The sequence below is a fragment of the Phocoena phocoena genome, chromosome 6 (genome assembly GCF_963924675.1).
Source record: "Phocoena phocoena chromosome 6, mPhoPho1.1, whole genome shotgun sequence".
In the NCBI taxonomy this organism is placed as follows: domain Eukaryota; kingdom Metazoa; phylum Chordata; class Mammalia; order Artiodactyla; family Phocoenidae; genus Phocoena; species Phocoena phocoena.
In genome coordinates, this window is record NC_089224.1 from 101907150 (window position 1) to 101927536 (window position 20387).

General features: G+C 52.0%; 1 protein-coding gene across 1 annotated transcript; it reads right to left on the bottom strand.

The window, feature by feature from the left end:
- Positions 1 to 1346: 1346 nt before the first annotated feature.
- Positions 1347 to 20158, bottom strand: TRAF1 (TNF receptor associated factor 1). The gene is made up of 7 exons (XM_065879462.1): positions 20016 to 20158; positions 18011 to 18095; positions 9417 to 9482; positions 8506 to 8916; positions 6850 to 7027; positions 4720 to 4868; positions 1347 to 2675 (listed from the first exon to the last, which is right to left on the bottom strand). Exons 1-7 carry the CDS (start codon positions 20153 to 20155, stop codon positions 2457 to 2459), a joined length of 1248 nt encoding a protein of 415 aa, XP_065735534.1. The 5' UTR covers positions 20156 to 20158; the 3' UTR covers positions 1347 to 2456.
- Positions 20159 to 20387: the final 229 nt, after the last annotated feature.

Below are 20387 nucleotides of genomic sequence, written 5' to 3' on the forward strand. Positions count from 1 at the left end.
ATTCTCTGCATCTCAAAAATATTTTAAGGGTGAGTTTACAGGCCACCTCTTCCAGGAAGCCCTCCGTGCTTCAACCAACGGATCTGAGTTCCTGTGCTGTCTCTGGGCCTCTCTTATGTATCAGTTTCAATGAGCTACTTATGCCTGTTTCACCCACTGCACTAAGAGTTTCTTGAGGGTAGGGTGCACATCTTACCGTTCCCCACACCCTAGGGGCCAGCACAGTATGTCTCAATAAAGCTTTACCGAAAGAATGGCTGCAGCTCACAGTGTCTGAAGAGAGTATGTGTCTTTTCCCATCAGATATAAGCGGTGAAAGGGACAGAGTGATATTTGTCCCTAGAAGTGCTTGTCCCACAAATCGCTTGTTACCTTAGTGAGTAGGGATGATTTTTCTTTTTGGCCAGGATACCAGCTTTGAGACAGATGTCCCCATCACTTGCTGGGCCAGACCTTTGTTTCTACACACATCAAGGAAGCAAGTCAGCCTCATGACAGGCTGTCAGCAGCGGGGACGAGAAAAAGAAGCCCTGACATGTTTGTAGCCTATCACGTGTGGCAAGATGCCATTACACTACAAAGCACTAGGGCTCGGGTATCATATTTGGGCCTCGTGAAAACTTTGTGAGCTGGGCAGGGCCAGGCAGGATGCTTCCCCGTGTTTGTAAATGAAGAGGCTGAGGCACGATGGGATACCAGGTCTGGACTAGGGGTGGGTCTGCGTTTTCTGATATATTGATCCCACTGGGCCGTGCTGCTCCGTTACCTCTTATGTGAGCGTCATCCTCACAAACGCTGGGCTAGAGAGGCCAGGCAGGGCTGCTGACCCATTTCACAGATGAGAACCCTGAGGGTGTGAGGCATGAAGCCCATCACAGCCTCGGCAAACAGAGGAAGAGTAAGCTGCAGGGAAGCCTGGTGGGGAGAGGCAGAGCGGGGGACCTGCCCTGCATCTCTGAGCGGCAACACGCAGCCTCAGGGTTCTGGAAAGACAGGCGAGGGTCCCTACAGGAACTGGTTGTGTAGGGACCTCCAAGGTGAGAAGACAAGCATGGGCCGCAGCCAGGCCAGGCCAGGCCAGGCCAGGTGGGCAGTGGTGCCCGGGCCTTTCTCCCTCTAGCCTCTCCTGCGTAGCATCTCCTTTGAGGTCACAGAACTCAGCGAGGGAGGCAGGCCGGGGCGCGGTTCCCCCATTACAGACAGAAGACTGAGGCAGAGAGGCATGTTCCTGCCAGCACACCAGCCTTGGATGCCACCTGCAAAACCGGCAGCGCCACCCAGAGCTCACAAGTCACCACCAACTCCCACAACCATACCCTTTATGAAAAGTGCAAAAGAGATTTAAAAAAAAATTCTTTCTTCGGTTTTATACATATAAAAGGTCAACACCTGTGGGTGGCTCAGCAGTCCTGATCCATCAACTAGAGATGTGGTTACCTTCGTTCAACGGGCGACACGGGATTCTGGAAATGGCCAAGAGTGGGGCCCCCAGGCAGGCAGCGTGGAGAGTCTGTGCCCCTCTCCTTCTCCACGCTCCCTCCAGCTGCCTCTGGGAGCTAGGGACCTGGTTTCACCTGGAGCAGGGGGAGGGGCGCTCAGCTGGGGGACGCGCAGGACGCAGGGCCTCTGCGTGGCTCCGCATGGAGGGCAAGCAGACTGCCCGGCCCAGGGTGGCAGGTGCCGTGCGGGTCAGCTCAGCCCACCTGGCAGTACTGAAGGTGAGTCAGGAAACTGGAGGGCATCGGGCTCCTGAATGTTTCCAGACCCCCTGCGGCACTAGGCCTCATCTGGCCCAGGAGGCCTAGAGTCAGAGAGTCTGGGCTGGAAGGAACCATGAAGGTCTTCAAAACCACCCCTCCCCGCATCTGATGCCCTCCCTGCAGCGTGGCCCCCTGGTTTTGCTTGTTCACCTCCAGTGCTGGGGAACTCGGTCCAGGATGGGACAGATTGAATTCGCACCGGCACCCTGTCACTTCCACCCCCTGGTCCTGGTTCTGATTCCAAGCAGGATGAGAGCAAGCTCACTCTCTGTGGCGGCCTGCAGAGGTCTTCCCATCCCTGGAGCTTCTTTGCTGAGGTCCCACACCTCCAGCTCCCCATCCACGCCCCAGCCTGGTCCCCACACCCTCCCCATCTCGGCCGGAGTCCATCTCAACATTCAGGGCCGGGTGGCTCTTGGGGCTCCAGTGCTGCACGGTCAGTGCAGGGGGATCAGTCCTGCACCACCTCCTTTGGGACCCTGTGCCTTTGTGGGCCCAGTCCAAGGTCCCGCCACACTAAACTGATAGCTAGCCACGGTCAATCTGTCCGCTCGGCTCACGTCATGCCAGCCCCGGCCCATCATTGTGCCTTGGGATCTTGGGCGCCAAAGGCAGGACCTCAGTCATCTTGCTGAACCCCCATCTGAGCGGGTGCTCCCTCGGGACCCGGGTGCGGCTTGCTCGGCCCCTCCTGCCCTAAGCGTCTGTCTCCACGATGCACTTGAGGAACATGGTGTCGTCCTTCACGTAGGCATGCTTGGGCGACTGCAGCTTGTTGAGGGGGAAGAAGAGTGGGCAGCCACTGGCCACATTGGTTTCGCTCTGGGGCCGCTGGAAGGATGCTGAGTTCAGGTCGGGCCGGAAGGCGTCGATGGCGTGCTCACGGTTGTTCTGGTCGAGCAGCATGAAAGTGACCTGTGGGGCAGGGGCCAGTGGGAGGTCAGGGACAGGGTCTGTGCCTGTCACCCGTGCAGCCCCTCTAACCCTGAGCTCACACTGATCAGGAGTCAAAGAAACACGTAAGGACCACACATGGTGTACAGGAAGAGCCCGGAAACGGAAGCACCTGGTACCGTGAGCAGGCTTCAGGGGTGTCCTGTGATTAGAGCTCAGGTGTTCTAACAGGAAGGGGGAATTCAGATGCCACTGCCAGTTGTGGTTGGCTGTTGGGGGCTAAAGGGGGGACTAAGCCCGGACAAGGAGGCTGGACTCCATAACCCAAGATGTCCCTTCCTGCACTGAGATGTCTGTCTGATCCTTCAAACACAGCTGGACCCTCCCAGGCGAGAGCAGACAGGCCTTCCACTGAGCAGACGGCAATCAACACCCTGAAACACGAACCCAGCTTCTGGTCTGTACAGGGGCCCTGGGTGCCTCCAAGAAGCCAACGATCTCAAAGTGACACACAGCCTCCTCCCTGGCACACGTCACTGAAACGCCCATCGCCCACTGCAGCAGTCAGTTCTCAAACTTGGCTACACTTTAGAATTCCCTGGGAAGGTTTGAAAACTCCCGATGCTCACGCCTCACCATCTACGGGAGTGAGACCCAGTCATTAGTATTTTGAAAATCCCCCCAGCACACATGGGAACCACTGACCTACTGACTCATAGCCAGACCACTGCGGCACTACCGCTTCCACCCCACCTGCTCGCCCTTATCTTCCTCCACCCAGCTGAGGTGTGGAGTCCACACCCTCCCCTTGCCTCCCCCACTCCCTTGCTGCCGCCGTCCACCCGTGGGGAATCCCTGCCACACTCCCACCTCCGGCGGCCCTTTTAAGCGTTTTTAACAAACTTTATTTTTCAGAGCAATTTTAGGTGCACGGCAAAATTGAATGGAAAACACAGAGATTTCCGAGTACATGTCCCCACACGACCTCCTACACTGTCAACATCCCCACCAAAGCGGTACATTTGCTACAGGTGATGAACCTATGTTGACGCACCATGTTCACCCAAAGTCCCCGGTTTAAGGTTCATTCTTCGCGTTGTACATTCTATGCGTTTGGACAAATGTACTTATCATTATAATATCATTCAGAGTATTTACACTGCCCTAAAAATCCTCTGCGTTCCACCCATTCATCTCTCCTCCCCTCCATGAAATCCTGGCAACCACTGATCTTCTTACTATCTCCACAGTTTTGCCTTTTCCAGAATGTCATATAATTGGAATCATACAGTATCTAGCTTTTTCAGATGGGCTTCTTTCACTCAGTAATATGCCTTTAAGCTTCCTCCGCATCTTTTCATGGCTTGGTAGCTTATTTCTTTACAGCACTGAATAATATTCCACTGTCTAGATTTACCAGAGCTCATTTATCTGTTCACCTACTGAAGGACATCTTGGCTGCTTCCAAGTTTTGGCGATTATGAATAAAGTCGCTGTAAGTATCTGTCTGCAGGGGTTTTGTGTGGACGTAAGTTTTCAACGCATTTGGGTAAACATCCAGGAGTGTGATTTCTGGGTCACATGGTAAGAGTATGTTTAATTTTGTAAGAAACCGCCAAACTATCTTCCACGGTGGCTGCACCGTCTTACAGTCCCACCAGCAGCGAGGGAGAGCTCCCGTGGCACCACATCCCCGCTTGGGACTTGGGCCATTCTAAAAGCTGTGCAGAGGATCTGCTCCTCCTCCCCTTTTCCTGAGAATGCCGTCAGTTCAGGCCAGCCCCACAGGACCTCCTCCAAGAAGTTTTCCTTATTCACCCCCAACGTGAACTTCATCTCTACACGTCTTCCAGGGTTGCTGGTCCAAACACTTTAGCTCCTAGACTCAGAATGCAGCAAAGAGCCTCGGCTACTAGATGTGAACTCAGGCTCTTGTTTTATGAGGGAAAACTGACAGCACGGAGGGCAGAGGATCTGCTGAGGTCACACAGGCGAGTTCATGGCTAAATCAGGATCAGGACCCAGGTTTCCTCCATCCCACCCCCACTGTCCCCCAGGCCCATACCTTGTTCCGGAAAGGCCACGGCAACAGGGCATCATACTCCCCTCTCATGATCACGATGAAGAGGGACAGGTGGGTCCTCTTCCCCGTCCCGTCCCCATTCAGGTAGAGCCGCAGGCACAACTTGTATCCGTACTTGGCAGTGTAGAAAGCTGAAATGAGGAAGCCAGAGTCAGCGCCGAGGCAGCTGGAGAGTGCTGGGCTTTGCAGATGAGGAAACTGGGACTGACAGTTAGGCATGCCCAGGTCATGGCTCAAAACTACAAAATCAGGACTTCCCTGGTGGCGCGGTGGTTAAGAATCTGCCCGCCAACGCAGGGGACACGGGTTTGAGCCCTGGTCCGGGAAGACTCCACATGCCGCAGAGCAACTAAGCCCGTGCGCCACAACTACTGAGCCTGCGCTCTAAAGCCCGCAAGCCACAACAACTGAGCCCGCGCACCACAACTACTGAAGCCTGTGTGCCTAGAGCCCATGTTCCGCAACAAGAGAAGCCACCGCAATGAAAGGCCCGCACACCGCAACGAAGACCCAATGCAGCCAAAAAAAAATAAAATAAAATAAAAATGAAATCTGGGGATGGAGCTCAGCATTCTTCTCCGTTATAGAGCATCAAATCTTGGAGATCATCTGGGCTGGTGGCTGTCAAAGGCCATCAGAATCACAGATTGCCCCTGGAGCTTCTGACTCAGTAGTGCTGGGGTGAGGACTGAGAACTGGCATTTCTAACAGGGGATAGAGATGCTGCTGGCCCTGGGATCACACTTCTGATTTAACCAACCTGCATTTTGTAGTCGGGAACCCAAGCCCAGCAAGGGGAAGTGGCTGGCCACAGTGTCACAGTGTACTGGGGGCAGAGACAGAATTAGGGGCCAGGCCTCCTACCTCCCAACACGGACTTCTTTCCGCTGCCCTAGGCCAAGCGGTTGGGGTCTCCTGGAGGCTGGGAGAGAGTGCGGTGAATCACAGTGCTGCCGGCCACCGCGGGCAAAGGCCCCCGGGATGAATCATCACCTGGTCATTAGGCACGGGGGCCTGTGGGCTCTCTCCCTGGGCAGCTGAAAGAGCCATCTGAGTGTGGGTTCCAGTAGCCTTCACCATGAGGGCCCTTCTGGGAGGGGCTGAGCGGGGACAGGGTGTGGAGGGTATGCGGGAAGGAGTGGAGGAGGGACAGGCTGACAGTCTGACTCATCTGTGCCCCTTGTGTTTTGGTAGAACAGGAAGCCAGAGACACTGCTTGCTTTTTCCCTCTCTGGAAAGAAGCCAGGACAAAAAAGCTTACGTGTAGGAGGCGAGGCCACCCCCTGAAGGGGCTGTCCCTGTTCCTGAGGAAAGGGGGCTGGCTTTGGGACCCAGCCTGCTCTGTGGTGTGGGGCAAGCTCCCATGCCCCTCTGAATCCCAGCACTGTTGACCTTGGGTGTGTCAGAGGAGCAGATGGCCAGGAAAGGCACGGGGCTGGAGCAGATGTGAGTGGTGGTTAAAACTGCCATCGGCAGAAATCCTCCTTAACGACCCACCCGTTTACTTAGAGGCACGCGAGTGAGGCCAGGGGAAAAGCACACAGGTCTGAGCACAAATATACACGTTGTTACACAGACAGCTATCAGTTAATTAGGAGAAACAACAACCGAGTAACTGCCTACTTCATGCAAGACATCGTGCCAGGCCCAGGGGCCCCAGAAACGACTAAGAACTGCCCCAGTGTACACGACACTCAATCACGTGCTCCCCACAGTGGTACACAGAGTTCTCCACTTGTCTTATTTCAGACCACGGGGTCTCTGAGGGCGGGGCCCCACGGTATTTACCTGTGAAAGTCACCCTGGGCTTCCCTCGCATCTACACAAACTTTGGTTCACAGCGCACTCTCATTCACTACCGCTATCCACGCAACGTAGATCATTTTATTCCTAGTTGCAGACCGTGACGGATGTCCAGGGAGGCATGCCTGGTGCAAACAGCCCCTGATCCACGCGGCTGAGCGGGGAGGGGCCTACTACCTCCGCGGGCCTGGTAGGGCCGGGGGCCCGAATGGACACTGGTCTAACTGGACGCAGCCCGCCTGTCAGAGCGGAACCCCCACCCCCGCCCGCCTCCCCCAGCTGGTGTCTGTGCCCCCGGGGAGGCCTTACCTGGGGAGAAGAGGCTGACAGTCCTGCCGCAGGCTGACTCATGGCACCGCCTGGTGACACTGGTGACCTTCCATAGGAACGTGCCGTCGTAGGAGGCCTCTTCCATGAGGCGGAAGCTCTGCTCCAGCTTGCCCAGGGCCTGGTCTTTCTGGGCCAAGGTCTGCTGCAGCTCCATCACCTGGGGCGGGGAAGCCCATTCAGCCAGGGGCACCAGAATCCAGCTTGGCGGTGGGATGGGGACAGTGGGATGTAGAGACAGAGCTGCCCCCGAATTTGCTTTCCTTGCCTCCCTCAGCCACGTGCATCTGCCTTTGTACATGCCGTCCCTCCTGCCTGGGATTCCTTTCCCTTCCTTGTCCACTGGCCAACTCCTGTTCGTCCGTCAGGAACCTGGCTCACAGAGTTCTTCCTCTGCAAAACATCCACTGCCCTAGCTCAGCTGGTATCTCTCTTTCATCTTCGATCTTATAGAGGCTTTACAACCATCTGAGATACATTTTTCTGCCTTTCCAACAGGATAGACGGTCTCCCCTATCAACGGCTGGGCCCATGCTCATTTTATCTGTGTCCATGCCTTGCACAGTGCCTGGCACGTAAGAGTAGAGCCAGGAAATTCGTTAATGAACTGAAGACACAGTCACTGCCCTCGGGGAGGCCATCACCTTCCAACTGGGGCAAGAGTTACATAAATAAATCCTTTACTTCGCCACCCAAACCCAGTGCCTGGCTCTTCTGGTAGGTTCCTCCACTGACATTTGAAAGAATACAAATTTTTTCTTGGGTGTACTCAGGTAGGGAAGTCAGGAATGGAAGTGAGTGTCCTTAAAGAAAACTGAAGCCCTAATTTTACAGATGGGAAAGCTGCAGTCCTGTGATTTGCCCAGATCTATACAGCAAATTAATGGTGGACCTGGAACGAAAATCCAGGCCTAACTCAACATGAGATGGTGAAGTAATGTTGCTGCCCCCCCAAAAAGCAACATTAACATTGTGACTGGTTATATTAAGAAAAGTATAAGCTCTGGAACAAAGGAGGGGACAGTCTGGTGCAACCAAGAACTGTCAGATAAGTGGATTATCTGGTGGTTTGACACCACCACTCTGAGTGTGTGGAATCCTTTAGAGGCTGAGCCAGCACATATGAGGACAGCATGAAACGATGTGCTCTGATGAAGTGGTGAAGGCACTGGGGGTGTTTAGCCTAAAAAAGGAAACACTCAGGATATTATTACTGACTGCTCATCTCTGAAGGGCTTCCATGGGGGCTAGAAGTCAGATGTTTTGGGGGCCCCGAGGGGCAGGGAAGACACAGGAGGCTGATTTTAGTTAAGTACGAGGGAGAACTTTCTAGCGGTGCAAAATGTCCAGCTGTGGAATGAGATGCTTGGGGTGGGAACAGTCTATTGCAGAAGTTTAAGCAAAGGAAAGGAAGCACTGGATGGGGGAGTTTGACCTTGACTATAACTTCTGACTCTGTCCTCTTCCTAGAAGGCTGTGGGATGCAGGAGAGATATTTTTGAAGGAGGAGTGACTGGTCTGCACAGGGAGAATGCTTAGCAGGAAGGCTGGTCCTCTGCTCTGGAGACAAGACGGGGTGGCGGGGCGGTGGGGGGGGCCCTGAGCTGCCTTGAGGGTAAACGTGCCTCCCATGCTCACCCTCCGTTCCAAGCTCAGGATGTGCTCACGGCCCAGCCGGCTCTGGTGGATGGAGGCGGCCAGGGCCAGGTGGGAGGCCTCCACCTCCTTGTTGAGGACGGCGACAATGTTCTCAAACACGCACAGCTTCCCCTCCAGCTCAGTCAGGAGCTTCTCCTTCATGAAGTGCTGCAGGGCCAGCTCCTCCTGGCTCTCGGAGCAGGGGGCCCGGTAGCAGTCCACCTCTAGGTCCCCAGCTGCCTCCACAGCCCCCTGCAGCTGCAGGTCTGACAGATTCCGCTCCAGGGCCATGGGTCCAGACCCCAGGCCAGAGCCCAGCTGGGCCTTCCACTGTTTCATGAACCCTAACAGCAGGTTCAGGTGGGTAGCCTGGGAGGTGACCTCATGCTCCTGCATGAACTTTGGGCCCCCCTGCCAAGAGAGTGGGGCTGATCAGTGAAAACAGAGGGGGAGGGAGGACCAGGGAGCAGTGGAGAGTCCTGCCACCAAAGGTTGCCAAGGGAAGTCATATCCATTCACCCGGCCAAGGGAAGTGTACAGCAAGAGGGATTCGGAGAAGGACCCTGGCATGAGACATAGCCATGATGAGCTGTGTCCATCCCAGCCTCCAGAGCAACAATTCTGCCATGCCCTTGAGCGCAGTGATGATTCAGGACCATGGAGAGAGGCAAAGGGGGTTTTTGGGGGTGTGGGCGGTGGTCATTTTTGTGATGCTACAAATGCCCAGGTGAGACATTAAGAAGAACTCCCCTGAGTACAAAGACGATTTACTAGTGAATTTGTTGCTCGGGAAAGTCATGTAAGGTACATCCAGAGGCGTAGCTTGATGTTGTGGGAACATCCCGGAGGGGCTGATGGGAAGGTCTGAGACTGTAGTATACAGATCTCCTCTCTCACACTCAGATGCTTACCTTGAAGGCGCAGCCAACACCTGCAAAGGGACACCCAACTCCAGCCTCAGCCACCTCGGGGTGATCCTGGAAATAAGAACCATGTCACTGGATGTTATGGGGCTCCCAGTGGCACTGGGGCTCTCTGCAAAGCACCAGCATCCACCAGGCATAAGCTGGGCTGGGCCACAAAACTCTGCACATGCTGTTCCTTCTGCTTCAGCCGTCCTGTAACCCTCCTTCAGAACAAGAGCAGGGCCCCTGCTGTGCTCCTGGGAAGCGCTGCCACCTCTCCTGATGGGACATGTTCCACTCAGCCCTGTAATCATCATTTACTTTTTGGTTGCCCCCACTGGTCTGGGGGGTCTGTGAGGGCCTCTAACAAGCAACTTGACAATACTGTTAACCTATGTATAAGTCTGAGGAGTTTACAAAATGCTTTCATAGTCATAATTCTTCCTAGGGCCCCTAACAACACTTGGGGATAGCAGGGTAGGTTTTTTGTTCCCATCTGACTGATGAAGAAACTGAAGCTCACAGAGGGCCAGGGATTTACTCAAGGAGGAACAGCTAGGAAGCAGCACAGCTCCAGGGATCTTCCTACCCCATGCCTCTATCTCTTATCAAGAGTAAGTCCAGGGCTTCCCTGGTGGCGCAGTGGTTGGGAGTCCGCCTGCCAATGCAGGGGACACAGGTTCGTGCCCCGGTCCGGGAGATCCCACGTGCCGCGGAGCGGCTGGGCCCGTGAGCCATGGGCGCTGAGCCTGCGCGTCCAGAGCCTGTGCTCCGCAATGGGAGAGGCCGCAACAGTGAGAGGCCCACGTACCGCAAAAAAAAAAAAAAAAAAGGGTAAGCCCAGGAGAGACTGGGAGAACATTTTTTCCTAAACATAGACCTGGAAAGGGCTTATATCCAGAATATATAAAGAACTCTTACAATTCATTAAGACAAACAACCTAATACAAAATGGGTAAAATACTGAACAGATACTTCACAAAATAAGATACACAAATGACAAGCCTATGTAAAGATGTTCAACATCACCAGTCATCAGAGAAATGCAAATTGTAACGAAATGCCACTGTCCACTCACTAAATGGCTAAAATTTACAAAGAACGAGAATATCGAGCTTTGGTGAGAACGTGGAGGAACTGAAACACTCATAGGCTGCTGGTGGGAATGCAAAATGGTACAATCGCTTTGGGAAAATCTATGGAAGTATCTCATAAAGTTAAATCATACATACGTAAGACCGTGCTTATCAAGTTATCTGACAACACACACATTCCACTCCTAGGAATTTACCCAAGAGAAAGTGAAAATATGTTCACGGCAGCTTTACTCCTAAGAGGCCCACGCTGCCAGCAATCCAAGTATCCATCAACTGGTGGATGGATGAACAAAGTGCGGTATATCCGTACTCCAGGACACTACTCAGCAGTCAGATGGACTAAATTACTAATATGTGCGATAACATGGAGGGACCTCAAAACATGCTAAATGAAAAGAGTCAAACACCAAAGACTACATACTAGGATTCTATTCTTACAAGATTCTAGAAAAGGCAAAACTATAGTGACAGAAAATAGACCAGTGGCTTCCTGGGCTGCAGCTGGGGGAGACTGACTAAACAAGGGCACAAGGAAGCTTTTTCTGGTACAGAAACATTCACCCTCCTGACTGCAGGTCACACGATTGTATACATTTCCCGGCATTCATCAATCTGTGCACTTAAAATGAGTGAATTTTATTACATGTAAATAATATCTTGATTTTCCAAGAGCTTTGTTGTTGTTTTTAAGAATAACCTCATGGGGTGATGTGAAAGGAGATTTGAATGAAAGGAGGGGAGGACAGAGGTCTTTTGGGCTGAGCAAATACAAAGCCACACTAGTTATTCTCTGATAGTAAAATAAGTGAGAGCTGTGGGCTTAATGAGTACAGTTGGTTTGGGACACAGAGCACAGCCCAGCAAAAGGCCACCCCCCACTTTGCCCCATTGCCCCGGGCTTCAAGCACAAGTTGCTCCCAACAAAGAATAGAAAACAGATGTTTTACTGGGGAGGGGTGTGTAGCCTTGTCAGGGAGACTGCAGTGGCCTTGGAAAGTGCCCTGTGATGCAGCCTCTCCCAGAAGGTAGTTCCTGACATGAGGGAAGGATGGAGGGCCTGAGGCCGGGGAGGAACCTGGCAAATGCACGAGGGGTCATCTCTCGGGCCCTGAAACTCCCTATGCGCCCATGATTCGAATCCTCTGCCGTTCTAAGGGTATATGCTTGAAGTGAGAGTCAGAGGGAGGTAAAAAGGTGAAAGTGATAGAACTAACGGTGGGAGTCCAGAATCACCCACAGGTGGAGAGGCACATGTTCCTTTGGCATCTGAGCCCTGTGGTGTGTCTGTGCAATGAAAGCCCACGCAGGCCGGCAAGTGCCACATGGGTGGAGCGGGCATCCTTATTACCACGTATAATGGGAGTGGGCTGGGACCAGCCTCTCGTGTCTGGCAGAGGAGGGGCAGGGGGTAACTTGAGAGGCCGCTGGTGGCCAGCCAGGCTTCCCAGAGTCCCACCATCAGTCACTCAGTCTCTCCTTCCTTGGGGTGCTTTCCAGGGTTAAGGGGGTGGGCTCTGGAGCCAGCCTGTCAGAGTGCAAAGCGCATCTCTGTCCCTTCACACACTATCTATGTGGCCCTGGGAGAGTTATTAACCTCTCCATGTCTCAGTTTCCTAGTCTGCAAAGTGAGTATAATAACAGAACTCCCCCTTATAGAGTTATGGTGAGGATTAAATGCCATAATATATGTAAATTCTGACATGAGTGACCTATTGTGCTGTAACAAAATACCACAAACTTATTGGCTTAAAACAACCCCCACTGAGACTTCCCTGGTGGCACAGGGGTTAAGACTCCACGCTCCCAATGCGGGGAGCCTGGGTTCGATCCCTGGCCAGGGAACTAGATCCCACATGCATGCTGCAACTAAGGAGCCCACCCACGTGCTGCAACTAAGGAGCCAGCGAGCCACAACTAAGGAACCCGTGAGCCGCAACTAAGACCTGGCGCAACCAAATAAATAAACAAACAACAACAAAAAGCCAACCCACATTTTTTGGGTTGGCCAAAAAGTTCGTTCTGGTTTTTCATGTCATGGGAAAACCCGAACGAACTTTTTGGCCAGCCCAATATTATCTTACAGACCTGGAGGTCAGAAGTCCTAAAAGTGAGCAGGATTGTGCCCCTTCTGGAGGTCCAAGGTGAGCATGTTTTCTTGTTTTTCCAGCTTCTGAAAGCCACCCGCACTCCTTGGCTCAGGGTCCCTCCCTCCATATTAAAAGCTAGCAGCACAGCATCTTCCGATCTCGCTCTGATTCTGATTCTCTTGTCTCCCTCTTTTGGGGGCCCTTGTGATAACAACAGGCTCACCAAATAAGCCAGGGTCATCTCCCCACCACAAGATCCTTAATTTAATCACATCTGCAAAGTCCCTTTTGCCATTGTTATGGGCTGAGTAGTGTCTCCCCACCCTGAATTCATATAGGGAAGTCCTAGCTCCCATGAACATGACTGTATTTGGAGACAGAGTCTTTAAAAGAGGTAATTAAGTTAAAAGGAGGTCATTAGGGTGAGCCCTACTCCAATATGACTGGTGTCCTTAGAAGAAGAGAAAATTAGGACACAGACATCCAGAGGGAAGATGATGGGAAGATGCTGGGGGAAGAGGGTATCCACAAGCCAAGGAGAGAGGCCTCAGAAGAAACCAACTCTGTCTAGAACTTCTTGCCTCCAGAACTGTGAGAAAACAGATCTCTGTTGTTCACACCACCCAGTCTGTGGTACTTAGTTACGGCAGCCCGAGCAGACTAACAGAGCCATGTGAGGTAACATATGCACAGGTCCCGGGGATTAACACGTGGGCATCTTTGGGGAGCATCATTCTGCCTGACGCGGTGCTCAGTAAATGTTACCCATGATTAGTAGAAGTACTATTATTAGCAAAATTATTCCTGTGGATTAAGCAGTGCCCTTAGGACATCTTTTTCCTTTTGCTAATGGCTGTCGCATACACGCGTCTCATTTAATCCTCACATCTCAAACTCTTAATAACTAATTCTGTAAAACCCTATTTTCCCACTGGAGGTTCTGCCTCTCGTGTAGGCGAGGAAGCTGAAGCTGAGATGGCCGGTGACTTGCAGGATGCAAGTTTGGGGCAAGGCTGTGGCAGAGGCCAGGGGCCTGGAATCTACGTCCAGGGTCCTTCCTCCCCACCAGGAGTCCTCACCTTGACTAAAGGGTAGCCTCATCTGAAGTCCAGGGACCGAGGGGACTGGAGAGGGAAGGGGCTGGGAGGAGGAACGGGGCATCTGTCCTGAGCCAAGCCTGTGCCTGTCTGGTGCCACAGAAGGCCCCTGTGTGAGCGGTCTCATTGCTTGCAAACTGCTAAAAATAAAATTCGCAGTGGAATTTCCTCTGAGGAGGAAACAGAGAAAACAAAATCCCAGCCCTGAGGGAACACTTGTCCTTCTGTCCACGTCCGAGAAGTCTGGGTGTGTGTGGTGTTCCCAGCTTCCCTGCTTACCCAGGCCCTTTGTGACGGGGTCAGCAGAGAGCTCCATCAAAGGGTCCCCACTTGGGGACCTAGGGGCCTCCGAGAATGTGAGTGTCAAGAGGGTGCCGGGAGCATGAGAGCTGCCTCCGTGAAGCTACTGCACAGAGCGGAGGGTCTGCAATGTGCCAGGCACTTCCCACGCTGCTGTGCTGGGCACTGAGGCTGGCCAAGGTCTGGGATGCCAGGAGGGGCTGTTTTTGCTTGGGTCTCAGCTAGTGCTGAGGGAGAGGCACTCGACAGTGACAGGGTGGACTCGGTCCGCTCGCCAGTTCCTGCCCGCCTCTGTACCTGAGTCAGTTTCCTTTCTGGCAATCTCTGCTTGGCTCAACTGCCACCTCCTCCAGGAAGTCCTGCCTGATTCCCCTAGTTGAGAGTAGTCTTGCCCATTCCTGTTTCCACAGCATTTGGTGGATTCCAGCACTTAAGGCGGACTGTGTATTTAAACCTGTGTAAAACATTTGGGGGTGATCCACCATCTGGAGGCAGTAGAGAGAAGATGTCAGCAGCCTAAGGGGCAGGAGTGGGAGCCTGGCTCTGCCTCCACCTTTGCTGTACGACTGGTGCAGGCACACCTCTTCACTGAACCTCGATATATTACCCACTGGTGAAACAGGGGTATCACCACTGCCCATGACACAGGATGTCACGGGATCGATAAGGTTACAGATGCAATTGTCAAGCTCAGAAGTGTAAGGGGGTTCATTTCCAGGCATTGCATTTCCAAGCACACAGATATGCACAGAGGCTGAGGACAGACTCAAGATGGACGTGGTCAGCGTCCTTCCACAGACTCAGGACGGCCTCAGGGGACAGGAGGCTGACTGACTTACTTTTTGTGGCCCCAAGGGAGACAGACTTCAGCTCAGTACAAACAAAGAGGAAAATGGTACAACAATTCGTTCCCCATGGTGGAAGTGGTGGTTTCATGCAGTAATGAGCTCCCCGTCACTGGAAGGACACAAAGCCACTTGGCAGGAATCCAGTACAGAATGGAAATTGGACTAGACAGCTTGACCTCCTATTGTTTTCTGATTCTAGAATAGTTTAAGGCACTCTTGTAAGCCACTGGCAGCAGCTTGCTTTTGACCTTCCTGAGTGACCTCAGAGGGAAGCGAGTGAGAGAAACAATCCCATTCACAGGGTCTCAGGCAGACAGAATTGACTGCTATTTCCCAGCCACCGGGTCGTCCCCTACTTCATTGTCACTTCTGTAGGAAGGTCATTCTAGGCAAGAACCAAGTCTCTAACCAGGTCAACAGTTATCCTTTAATATCTGCTTCTTACATGAGCTAATCGGTCTCGGGCTTTGAGCACTTCTTAGAGAGACATTAATCTAATGAAGTCAGAGGAGGAGGACAAACTGATAAGCAGATGGCATGGAAAGTGTCGCAAGAATGGGCACCTCGGGGCTTAGCTCAGCTGGTCTCCGGCCCGGCCTGTCCACCCCACCTTCACTTCCCAGGTTTCCCCAGATGCGCGAACTGCAGAATCACCACGTATGCAAAGTGTCGATTTATAATCAGCTGCTTTCCTTTGGTCAAAAGTCCCCCCAAAGTTCCCATTGGGTCAGAAGCTGAAGGAGTCCCTGGTCTTTCCACTTGTGGCTTTGTGCAGGTGTCAGACCACTGGCTCACCCCACCCCCCAGCTTTCCACTGGGGGTGTACCCTCCTCCCACTCTGTAGCCTGTTTCAGTGCCTGTAATTCCATCATCAGAGTCACTTCATTTGGTTTAAGGCAGCAAGTTTCAAACTGTGCTCTGCAGGGCCCTAGGAATCCCCAGTGTCTCTGAGGGGCTGGGACAGGAGAAGGAAGTGGGGTAACCGAAAGGACAGGGCTCCAGGCTCCCCTTTAATCAGAACGCTTCTACTTTCATCTGATTTCACATTAACAAAGATGAAAAAATTAAGACTACTGGGTTGAGAGATATTAAAATATCTCATCTTCATGTTATCTAAGATTTGTACAATGAATCTGTATTCATTTTGTTAAAAGGCAAGAATAAAACACGTCAAAACGACAGCCCTGATGCCTTCGGGCAGGCAGGTGCCTTAGAAAGTATCTAGCCCACGTCCTCTCTTTCGAGGGCGGAGTACAAAGATCTCAAATAGGGAGGCTTGGAAAGTTATTCCATGGGTGTTAATCCTATTAGCTCTTAACCACATTGTAGAGTATAAAGTTTTGGGGAAATGCACTGGATCCTTACTATTATTCCCTTGACGACCTGCGGGGGGAGAGGGTTGCTGACAGGAAGACAGGAAAGCCCTCAAAACCAGCTCTGGTGGGACAGGAAATTCCTCCAACTCTCCGCAGGAGAGGGGCCAGAGCGGAGAAGGGGTAAGGAGGCGTGGAGACCTGCCTGCCTCTGGTTCCACAGCAGGAGGGAGAGCCGCCCTGCCAGCCACTGACTGGCAATGGGACATTGCAGATGCTGGAAAGACCCTGCACAGTCAGTCTAGCATCTTCACTTTACAGGTGGAGACAGGGGAGTCATCTCAGCCGTGCACTGAATTATAAAGCCATCCTCAGACACCAGTCTCCTGACCCCTGGGCCATGGTTCGGGCAAGGGTGGAGCTTTGGTTGAAAGGAGCCGGTGCCTCACAGTGTGGACAGTGCTGGTGGCCAAGTTGGCGAGACCCTGGTCATGAGGGAGCTTTGCAATGAGACGCCCCTGTGGGTGTCGGGGCCCATGTGTAAGAGGGGGTTAGATTTACAGCAGGGATTCTTAAAGCTTTGGATTCACAGACCAATACCAGTTTGTTTGCTTTTTAAATTAGGAGATGAACATAAAGATTGCCATTTTAAAATTTTACTAAATAAAGGCTTTACCCCCGAATTCTATCACCTATCACAATCATTTCCTTTATACAAAGACATGAATAGGAAGGGCATCATCTCAGAGTAAAGGTTGACTCTATAAATGGAAAGAATTTACTTTTATAAGAAAAACTCATAACAATTTCCTTATTTTTTTTTTTTTTATCATTTTTGTCATGAACTGGTGGGAATGAACCAGTGCTGGTCAACAGGTGGGAACCTCTGGGCTGGACAGATTACCTGCGAGGGTCCTTCTCCAGCTCAGAAGGGCTGGGGTTCTAAACTGATGCCTGAGGGTATCTCTTTGGCCCCTCACACTACCAAAGTTGCATCTTATTCCTGGAAGCACGGTTTGGCAGAGCCGGAGAAGTGAGATGAGGATGGCCTGTCCCTGTCTGAGGGCAAACAGGGCCAGAAAGAACTGTCTAGGTCAAGAGTTGGCTAACTTTTTCTGTCAAGAGCCAGAGAGTGAATATTTTGGGCTGTGAGGCCTCTGTTGCAACTATTCACCTCTGCTGTTTCAGGACATAAGCAGCTACAGGGACTTCCCTGGTAGCACAGTGGATAAAACTCCACACTCCCAATGCAGCAGGCCCAGGTTCGATCCCCGGTCAGGGAACTAGATCCCACATGCACGCCGCAACTAAGAGTTCGCATGCACGCCTGCTGCAAATAAGACCCGGCACAACCAAATAAATATAAATACATAAATAAATATTAAAAATAAAAAAGCAGCCACACGCAAGGCATATATACATGAGTGAGTTGTGGCTGTGAACCAATATAACTTTATGTAGGGACCTGGAAGTTTGAATTCCTTATAATTTTCATGTGTCACAAAATCTCATTCTCCTTTCAATTTTTAGAAACCTTTTAAGTGTAAAAACCATTCTTTGCTCGTAAGCCGTACAAACAGGCGGCAGGCTGAGTTGGGCCCGCAGGCTGTGGTGTGTTGACCCCTGTCTAGATGCTGTTCTCACCCTGAGTCTGTCACGGGTCGGCCAGGTGGCTTGGGGCAAGTTGCTTCCCCACTGCAAATGTCAGTCTCCTCACTGCTGACAAAATGAATTCAGTCTAGACTCAGACAAGGAAGGAGCCACCTGGCAGGGACTAGGTGGGCAGATACCTACTTGGCCTCTTCCCCTGCCAACGGAGACAACTGACAGACAGTCTTTCCTGGCAGTGCCAACTTACCTGCTCCTGAGACAGAAGGCTTCCTGGCCTTTCAGATGGTGTGTCATCCCCTTTGCATTTGGGACAGATCCGATCCTCACCATTCCTGGGGACACATGAACAAATGCCACTGAGTGAGGCATTCACGACTCCATGGCACCAACCACCGTCCCCAGAGCTCCAAATGCCTAGCCCTTGCCCAGTGTGGCAGCTGATACCAATGAGCCTGCAGCTCCACAATCCCAGACCCACCATTCCCAAGCCAATGTTTTCCTGTAGTTTGCAGTGAGCTTCTCTGGCAGCCAAACCTGATCTGAAGTGACTAGAGGCTATTCAAGCCCCTACTTATCCCACTTAGTGTGAATATTTATGTTTGCAGAAATATTCATTGCTTGATTATAAGGTGCATCCCCAATTCCCGCTGGAAGAATTACACAGTAATGCACTGACTTGCTTTTCTAAAATCTGAAAAACTTCTCCATTCCAAACTACATCTGACCCCACGGGTTCAGATAAAGGATTGTGGATGTGCAGCTATATTAGTTCTTCTCAGCTTCCTCTATTTTATTTTGGTCTCTTATTTTTAGTAATTACAGATGACCATGGCCTCTCAGAATAAGAAGGGGCCTCCGAGAACACCTAGCCTGAGGTTCTTAACCAGGAGTGGGTGCCGGACTCTGAATGGGGTGACACATGGTCCTATGTGCTTTAACAAAGCTCCCAAGCGATCCGGTCCTCAGTGAGAGCCACGGGTCAGGCCCATTTTACAGGAAGGAGAATGAGGCCTCAGAGGACGTATGGATCCACCAAGGTCAAGGGAGGCAGGCGCAGAGCTGGGCAGAGCTCTTCAGGCCTCAGGCCTGGATCCCTCTCCCGCCTCTGCCAGGTTTTGGAAGGACAGCGAAGGAAGCCAAGCGACCCATTGCAAAAGCCTGAGATGAAGCCAGGATGGTGAAACCAGTCGAGCTTTGCTCCTCCCCCCACCTGCCCTTCTCACCACCACCTCTCTCCGCCTTCTCTCGGCCTCCTCCTTTGTGAAAACACTGGAACTCCTCAAGCTTGCCTGAGAAGTTTCCCACCTTCTTAAACTGTAAAGTCCTAAACAAAGGTCAGGCTGGGGGTGCACGGCAGTTTAAGAACACATCTGCCAGGAAACTGACCTGCGGCAAACTGACCTCATCTGTCCATTAGGCCTCACTGTCCTCATTTGTAAAATAGGGTAATAATAGCACCCACCTTTCCAAGGGGCTTCTGGAGACACAAGAGTGCTTGGCACACAGTTGGTACATAATAGTTGCTTAAGGTGGGATACTGACGATCATACTGATGTCACACCTCTCTGAGTTATTTATATTTTACATATAAATATACACATATTTTAATATATAATATACAATGTAAATTATATACGTATATTTTATACACATGCAAAATGTGTGCATTGTATATATTTATATGCAAATATATACATATTTTATATATACATCCATAAATGCATAATATATGAATACAAAAAATATCTAGTCCCCTTTAAAAGCATTCCCAGCAAACAGTCTGAAGTGATGGGTGATACTGTGGAAAAAGATCTATTTGTACAGCAGTTTGTCATTTACCAGGGAGTTTATATTCATTATTACAAGGATTTTTTGGAATGTTATTGACTGGGCCTTGTAACAATCCTGGGAGGTAGAAAATCACTTTACAGGCATTTTACAGACAAGGAGGCTGAGACATCAAACAATTTGCACAGGCCACACAGTAAGTAGCCCAGCTGGACCCAGAGGCTCTCCCCCAGACCCCGGATGGCCTTCTGCTAAGGGAGCTGACGTCTTTCTGTGGCTACTTCTCCTCCCACCAACAGTCAGACGGGGCAGTGTCCGGGACCCTTGAGGAACAGGTGTGGAAGCTGAGGCCAGAGAGGTGAAGTCACCTGCCCAAAACCACAGCTCCTCTCACCCCCGCCTCCCATGAGGGGTCCCTCCCTGGCACCTCCTTCCCACCCGCCTCTTCTCCTCCGACCCCTCACCTCACGTTCTCAGAGAGACAGACGGCACAGCAGAGGGGCCTGGGCTCTGGTGGGTCCTGGCAGACGGTGGGGGGGCACCCAAAGGGGAACTCGTTCTCATCGGGGGCCGGGTGGCGGCTGCTGGCCGAGCCAGAGGCCATCTCAGGGTCCCAGGCTGGCTGGTGGGGGGCCCCTGTTCAAGCTCCTCTGGGGAGGGGACCAGCTCCGTGGAGTCTGTGCTGGGAGAAGAGGTGAGTGCTGGCCAGGCCACCCTCTCTGACGTGCAGGAGTCTGATTTTATCTTCTCGCTGGCTTGTGCGGTTCAACGTCACAGCTGAGTCACAGCAGGGATGAGACAGGAATTACCCTTTGTGGTGAAAAAAATCCCCTGGA

Bases quoted from the DNA above. Each gene is read 5' to 3' on its own strand.
- TRAF1 (XM_065879462.1), bottom strand. From the start codon at position 20,155: ATGGCCTCTGGCTCGGCCAGCAGCCGCCACCCGGCCCCCGATGAGAAC. The intron at 18,096-20,015 runs GTGAGGGGTCGG...ATGTGTCCCCAG, and splicing joins TGTCTCTCTGAGAACGTGAG to GAATGGTGAGGATCGGATCT. The intron at 2,676-4,719 runs GTATGGGCCTGG...CCTGCCCCACAG, and splicing joins CGTGGCCTTTCCGGAACAAG to GTCACTTTCATGCTGCTCGA.